This window comes from Lepisma saccharinum, chromosome 27 (genome assembly GCF_977018435.1).
Source record: "Lepisma saccharinum chromosome 27, izLepSacc3.1, whole genome shotgun sequence".
Classification (NCBI taxonomy): domain Eukaryota; kingdom Metazoa; phylum Arthropoda; class Insecta; order Zygentoma; family Lepismatidae; genus Lepisma; species Lepisma saccharinum.
In genome coordinates this window covers 47,799,056-47,806,881 of record NC_139255.1, presented here as the reverse complement: position 1 = coordinate 47,806,881, position 7,826 = coordinate 47,799,056, and the positions used below count along the sequence as shown (strand labels likewise).

Sequence of the window (7,826 nt, the reverse complement as noted above, 5' to 3'; positions counted from 1 at the left end):
AATTTGTCTGTGGTAGTGGGCCTTCAAATATGCTTCGTGAAAGATGCGTGAAATTGAAACTTAAGTGAACATAGTCATTATCTCCATGTTAAAATGTAATTTAGTCTATTACTAATACATAGCAATATATGAAAATGAATAGATGATTATGGGCTGAAACTACCAGGATGAACTTTACACATATATTTGTACGATTATTGTCACACTGAAATGATATTTGATTTTCTATACATTCGAGTGAATCACGCTCGGGGCAAGCGTGGGAAATTCAATTGAGTTTGAGCAAGCAAAAGTGGTCTTCTACTCTTGAAGACATTAAATTTTTAGAAGCTGAACTATGAATAATTCTCACTGAAGGGTTGGTTTGTTCTCTATCTTAAACATAACAGTTGGGCTGAAAAGTTCGTAGGCTAACATAGTAAAAATATTTTTTTGACAAAATTCGATTTTATTATTCAATATAGTTGCCTTTGAGGGCGATACAACGATTATAGCGGTCATACAATTTTTCGATGCCATTTTTATAGTACGATTTCTCTTTAGCCTCAAAATAGGTCTCAGTTTCGGCGATTACCTCTTCATCAGTGCTAAATTTCTTTCCAGCGAGCATTCTTTTAAGGTCTGCAAACAGGAAAAAGTCACTGGGGGCCAGATCTGGAGAATATGGTGGATGGGGAAGCAATTCGTAGTCTAATTCATATAATTTTGCCATCGTTTTCATTGATTTGTGACACGGTGCATTGTCTTGATGAAACAGCACTTTTTTCTTCTTCAAATGGGGCCGTTTTTTCGTGATTTCATCCTTTAAACGCTCCAACAACGCTATGTAATAATCTCAGCTATCTCGATCAACTTCACTTTACGATCATTTAAAATTATTTTGTGGACCTTTTTGATGTTTTCATCGGTAACAGCCTCTTTGGGGCGTCCACTGCACTGCGTGCATCGTCTTCGATGCTCATTTCGCCTCGTTTAAATTTAGCAAACCACTTCTCAACAGTTGATTTTCCTGGTGCAGAGTCCGAATAACGTTTATCAAGCCAAGCCTTGGCTTCAACAGTATTTTTTTCCGCCAAAAAGCAATGCTTTAACACACGAAATTCTTTTTTATCCATTTTTTCACAATAACAAAAGCTGCTTCACTCACAATGCTATATCTCACGAACTAATTATCCGGCAGCTGTGAAATTTATACACGTATCTTTTGAAGGTTAGTACTAAGTAAAAATCACATGGATTTAATTCTAGTAACGCCATCTATGAGTCAGCCTACGAACTTTTCAGCCCAACTGTTATGTCTGTTCTGCTCTGTAACAGCATTTTGCATATACGAGATGGATCTTTCTTAGAAAAAAATCCAAATTTGTAGTCCTTGCTTTTTTAACCATTAAGGATACGTGCATGGGTAAAAATTACCCAGTCAATTTTGAAATATATGTATATTTATTGATCATTTCCAATGACTGTCCAATGACATTCTTCTCAGTATCATTGCAGTGAACCCTTCCGAGTGTTAGTTTCAATAGCAGAGCCGTAGAACCACAGCCTGGGTAAATTTCACCAAACGCAAACTCACGTGTTTCAGTTTGGTATTTCAACATTTTTATCAATTGTGTGCTGTTTAAAATTAATAAAACTAGATTAATCAATGAAGGTGTAGCGACAGCCACCGAAAGCCGCTGACTTTTGCTGCCACCTAACGGGGGGAGAAGGAACCGCCTTACCAGACGCGAGGTGATTTGACCCCTGGAAGCAGCGGTGAAAGACTGGGGACGAAAAACAGAGAGAGGGAGATTGCCAGGCATCGCGAGGACAACGACTGGAGCGGTCTCCTTCGTTATTACTCAGTGTTTTCCTTCGGTATTACTCAGTGTTTGTAGTGTAGCTGTAGTGTTCGTCTAGAATAAACAAGAAGGTAAGCCAACATCCTTCGATTTGGTGATTATTTCCCAAACTGGTGACCCCGACGTGATCGTTTTTTTGGGGGCCGTGAATTGATTACCCCCTTTGTGTACCATACCAGCCGGATCGAACAAGTTCACGCTAGACGACGCGCCCAATCCCCCTTTGTTCTGGACGCACCAACTACACCGCGATGACAGAGGAACTTCAAGCGCAGCTCGACCAACTCAGGCGGGAAAACGAGCAACTCAGACAGCAAGCACTTCAACCGAGGACTCCAGCACCGCACGCAGTACAATCGCAACAGGACTCCGTACATCGAGTGAGTGTGAAGCTCCCCCCATTCTGGCCCGAGGACATGGAATTGTGGTTCTCCCAAGTGGAGGCCCAGTTCACCATCGCCCACATCACCCGGGAGGAGACGAAGTTCGCGTACGTCGTGGGACAGTTGGAAGGTCGGTACGCGTTCGAAGTGAGAGACATTATACGTACACCACCGGCAACCGACCCTTACACCCGGCTGCGGACGGAACTCACGCGAAGATTTTCCCTGTCTGAAAATCAACGATTGCGGCAGATCCTGATGGAAGAAGAAATGGGCAGTCGCAAACCGTCCCAGTTCCTACGTCACCTCCAGTCACTCGCAGGCACCACTCCCATGCGTGACGACTTGCTGCGCACGTTGTGGCTCCAACGCCTGCCCGCTCAAGTTCAAGCGATTCTGCAGGTGCAGTCTTCGGAACTTCCGCTGGACCAAATTGCCACGCTCGCGGACCGCATCGTGGAGGTGAGCCCCCCCCCCCCCATGCTCAAACCCGCGACAAGCAACATCGCCGCACAGTTCGTCTCGCCCAACCCGCCGGCTATCTGCGCGACCGCGACCGCGACGCCACTCGCGCCCGCCTCCGACACGGTTCGGCTTCTCCAACGCGTCGAGGAGCTAACTCGTCAAGTCGCATCCCTGCAAAGCGACTTTCGCGCCTTCCGCGGCCGCTCGCAATCGCGTGACCGTACCAGCCCGCGCCGCTACGGCCGCAGATCGCCGTCAAGAGGAAGAGATGAGGGAATATGCTGGTATCACCACCGCTTCGGCGACCAGGCTCAGAGGTGCAACGACCCATGCACGTACGCGCCCGCGACAACAAACACCAACGGCAGCCGCTAGTCGCGGCAAACGGCTGCCGTCCTGGTGGAAGCCGCCTGTACGTGACCGACCGCTATAGCCGCCACCGCTTCCTCGTCGACACAGGGTCGGATATTTGTTGTTTCCCGAGACGTTTGCTCCCGGACCGACGCCATCCGACCGATTACGTGCTCAGTGCCGCAAACGACTCGACGATCAAGACATACGGAATTCTGCCCCTCTGCCTCAAACTCGGCCTGCGTCGCGAGTTTTCATGGCGTTTCGTCGTCGCGGACGTTTCCGTGCCCATCATCGGATCGGACTTCCTGGACCACTTTGAGCTGCTGCCGGATTGTCGCAACAAGCGCCTGCTCGATGGACGAACGGGACTCTCGGCTCCCTGCCAGCCAACGAACACTATGCAACCCAGCATCAAGGCCTTGTCGAACGATTCTTCATACAGCGACGTCCTAGCCGATTTCCCGACGCTCACGCGTCCCGCCGGCACGCCGCGAGAAGTTCGTCACTCCACGGTTCACTACATCCGGACGACCCCGGGCCCCCCCGTGTCTAGCCGACCTCGCCGCCTCGCTCCAGATCGCCTACAAATAGCCAAGGCCGAATTCGACTCCATGTTGGGCGAAGGCACCGCACGTCGCTCCGACAGCCCTTGGTCTTCGCCGCTGCACATGGTACCCAAGAAAACGGAGGGCTGGAGACCGTGCGGGGACTACCGTGGCCTCAATGCCCGGACGATTCCGGACAGCTATCCAGTGAGGCACATCCACGATTTCAGCAACCACCTCCACGGATGCACCGTCTTCTCGGTTATCGACTTGGTCAAGGCGTACACACAAATTCCTGTCAACCCAGACGACATCCCGAAGACAGCGATCACCACGCCATTCGGGTTGTTCGAGTTCCCATACATGACCTTCGGACTACGCAACGCCGGGCAGACGTTCCAGCGTTTCATCGACGAAGTGCTCTCAGGACTGGATTTCTGCTTTCCATTCATCGACGATATACTCGTCTCATCACGCAACCACGAGGAACACCGCGAACACCAAAGCGCCCTCTTCGGACGTCTCTCGGACCACGGCATCCTGATTAACACCCAGAAGTGTGTGATTGGGACCCCCTCCGTCACGTTCCTTGGGTACGAAGTCTCCGCTGCCGGCACACGACCGCTTCCCGACCGCATCGCAGACCTACAGGACTTCAAACGACCAGCCACGGCTCGCGGCGTGCGTCGCTTCCTCGGCATGCTGCCGTCACCACCCTCCGAGGATCCCAGCCATTCCCATGGACGCCGGACCTAGAACAAGCTTTCGAGGCCTGCAAGACCAGCCTTGCCAACGCCACGCTCCTGGCCCATCCGCATCCCGAGGCCCCGCTGGGACTTTTCACCGATGCCTCCGCGACCTCCGTCGGTGCATGCCTGCAACAGTTCGCCAACGGCTCGTGGCAACCCCTCGCCTTTTTCTCCCGGAAACTCACCACCAAACAGTCCGAGTGGCCTCCGTACTTCCGCGAACTTCTCGCAGTCTACGCAGCCGTTCAGCACTTTCGTCACATCCTGGAACCGCAACACTGCACCATATACGTGGATCACAAGCCCATCACCTACGCCTTCCAGCAGCGGCGTGACAAACTACCTCCAGTGCAACTCAACCAACTTTCCTTCATCGCTCAGTTCACCACGGACATCCGCTACATTGAAGGCACCTCTAACGTGGTGGCGGACGCGCTATCGCGGGTGGATGCAGTTCGCGGGAACACCCCCTCCCCCGATCTGCGCTCCCTCGCCTCCGCCCAAGAAGAGGATGATGAGCTCCGTGAGCTCCTGAACGGCGATTGCGACCTCCACCTCCAGCTCATGGACATACCTGGCACCGAAGTCAAGCTCTACTGCGACACCTCCACCGCGAAACCCCGGCCGTATGTACCCGCCGCGCACCGCCGACGCATATTTGATGCCTTGCACGGCCTCAGTCATCCCGGTACCCGAGCATCCGCGCGCCTAATCGCGTCGCGTTTTGTCTGGCCCAGAGTCCAGCAAGACTGTCGCGCTTGGGCCCGATCGTGCCAAGACTGCCAGCGCACCAAAGTTTCCCGACACGTGCACGCTCCATTGGGCAATTTCGTTCCTCCGTCTGCAAGGTTTCAGCACGTGCACATCGATCTGATCGGGCCTCTCCCATCAGCGGGACCCTATAAGTACTGCCTGACAGCCGTGGACCGTTTCACCCGTTGGCCCGAAGCCTTCCCCTTGGAACGCATCACCGCGGTGGACGTCGCGACGGCCTTCACATCGTGTTGGATCTCGCGATTCGGTTCCCCCGCCCGCATCACAACAGATCAAGGGCGGCAATTTGAATCAGAACTCTTCCGCGAACTAGGACGGACCATCGGCTCCGAGCACCATCGCACCACCAGCTACCACCCGTGCGCCAACGGCATGGTCGAGCGCTTTCACCGCCACCTCAAGGCAGCACTCATGTGCCACCCTGGCTCCACCTGGATAGAAGCCCTGCCCCTCGTGCTCCTTGGGATTCGCGCAGCCATCAAAGATGACCTCGCAGCATCGCCTGCCGAACTGGTGTACGGCGAACCGCTCCGACTCCCAGGAGAGCTCATCGTGCCACCAACAGCCACCCGGATGGAAGACCCTTCCGACCTGATTTCCAGACTTCGGCAACACATGGCTCGCTTGCGACCACAATCCGGTTCCCGTCACAATCAACCCAGCACCTTCGTATTCAAGGACCTGTCAACCTGCACCCACGCCTTTCTCCGTGACGACTCCGTACGAGGCAGCCTCCAACCACCGTATTCCGGACCACACCAAGTTTTAAGCAAAGACGGCAAGACCTTCACCCTGCGTCTCAACGGTCGTGAGACCCGCGTCAGCATTGACCGGGTCAAACCTGCCTACACCTGGACGGAGGACATCCCACACACCAAGGATTCCTCAGAGACACCAACGCACCCCCCCACCAACCAACCACCATCGGCGCAACGTCAAGAGAGTCCGTCACCAAGAGGTGACTATGTCACCCATTCTGGTCGACGCGTAACATTTCGCCTCCCACACAAGGTGTAACCCTTTTTCTCCGTGGGGGGCTGGTGTAGCGACAGCCACCGAAAGCCGCTGACTTTTGCTGCCACCTAACGGGGGGAGAAGGAACCGCCTTACCAGACGCGAGGTGATTTGACCCCTGGAAGCAGGGGTGAAAGACTGGGGACGAAAAACAGAGAGAGGGAGATTTCCAGGCATCGCGAGGACAACGACTGGAGCGGTCTCCTTCGTTATTACTCAGTGTTTTCCTTCGGTATTACTCAGTGTTTGTAGTGTAGCTGTAGTGTTCGTCTAGAATAAACAAGAAGGTAAGCCAACATCCTTCGATTTGGTGATTATTTCCCAAACTTAATCAATGAAGGTATTATTTTACATGTTCTCTTGGGAATATCAAACTTACGATGGAATACATTAATGGAAACAGAACACATTGAAGATTTTGTTTGGGTTATGAAAAGTTGAAACATCCATTTGATTAGCTAGCTGTAACTGGATTGATTGACTTAGTTTATTTTACTTCGTGTATTGAGCCTCTTGGCTAATTTGTGAAGATGGGGATGAGTGATGAAATTGATGAATGGAGATTCACAAACAACCAAGCCCGAGGAGGATTCGAACCCGGGTCCCTTGGCATCGCAGCACGATGTGCTAACCATTCGGCCACAGGGTCAGGCAGCTGTAACTTGAAGCTGATAAGGAATACATGGGTGTCTATAAATAATTATTCATTATTTTTTTACGGATTGTATATAAGGTGACCATTCGTCCCATTTTGACCGGGACAGACCCGTTTAGGAGACGTGTCCTGGTCATCCCATCCATAAGGAGACATGTCCCGGTCATCCCGTCCATAAGGAGACGTGTCCCGGTCATCCCGTCCATATTTTAAAAATCCACAATATGTAAGGTTTTATTAAAATCTAGAAGTTAGCTCGAAAATTAGATCTAAATTTGAGACATTTCATGCTAAAATGAAGTCTATACCTTTTTATAAACACTTTCAAGTTATTCATAGAAATTTGTTATTTTTGATATCTAACGTCGTTTTCCTGCCAGGTAACAATCCAAATGCTACAATTCCGTCACGAAGATTCGAGCAGGCAGACGTTTGCTCGTGTAGTGATTTTTATTGTTTGGTATGGGTTCCGTTTTTCTAGAGCAGTGAATAAGTATGACCAAAAACAAAAAGTGTACATGTTGTTTCAAAGTGGGCCTGAACGATGAATTTACATTCTGCGTATCAACACAAACTCAAAAGAAAATTCCTAATGAATTGGTGAATGCTAACATATTTTCTAGTTTAACTAATAATAATAGTATTTTATGATTGCTGATTTTTCAGGAGGGGGTAAGCTGACTTGATCGAGACGTCCCGTTTTTGGGTCAAAATATTATGGTCACCCTAATTGTACATAGCTTAAAAATGAACTTCAAAAACTGCCTCCACTTACAACATGGGGAGAAATACGCTCTTGTAGTGTTTTCATTTTTACAGTAGCAGTGCCCATTCCAATGATACTGAATACACACCTGGTGTGAAACTGTCACTCTTCGCCTTAAGAAGCAATTTTGATTGTGGGTATTTTTTACGTAGCGCATGTTCTAGCAGAGAGCATGCTACCTGCCGGGTTAAATTTATTTCATTCCAGCAATACACAATCAGAGAGATTGGCCATTGTTGTTTGTAATGCAAAAACCTGCTTTCAGGAGCAGCATGAA

At 50.4% G+C, this 7,826-nt stretch overlaps 1 protein-coding gene across 1 annotated transcript; it reads left to right on the top strand.

Annotated features, from left to right (window-relative positions):
• Positions 1–2,095: 2,095 nt before the first annotated feature.
• LOC145980238 (uncharacterized) lies at positions 2,096–3,067 on the top strand. The gene has a single exon (XM_083113252.1). It carries the CDS (start codon positions 2,096–2,098, stop codon positions 3,065–3,067), a length of 972 nt encoding a protein of 323 aa, XP_082969378.1.
• The last annotated feature ends 4,759 nt before the right edge of the window (positions 3,068–7,826 follow it).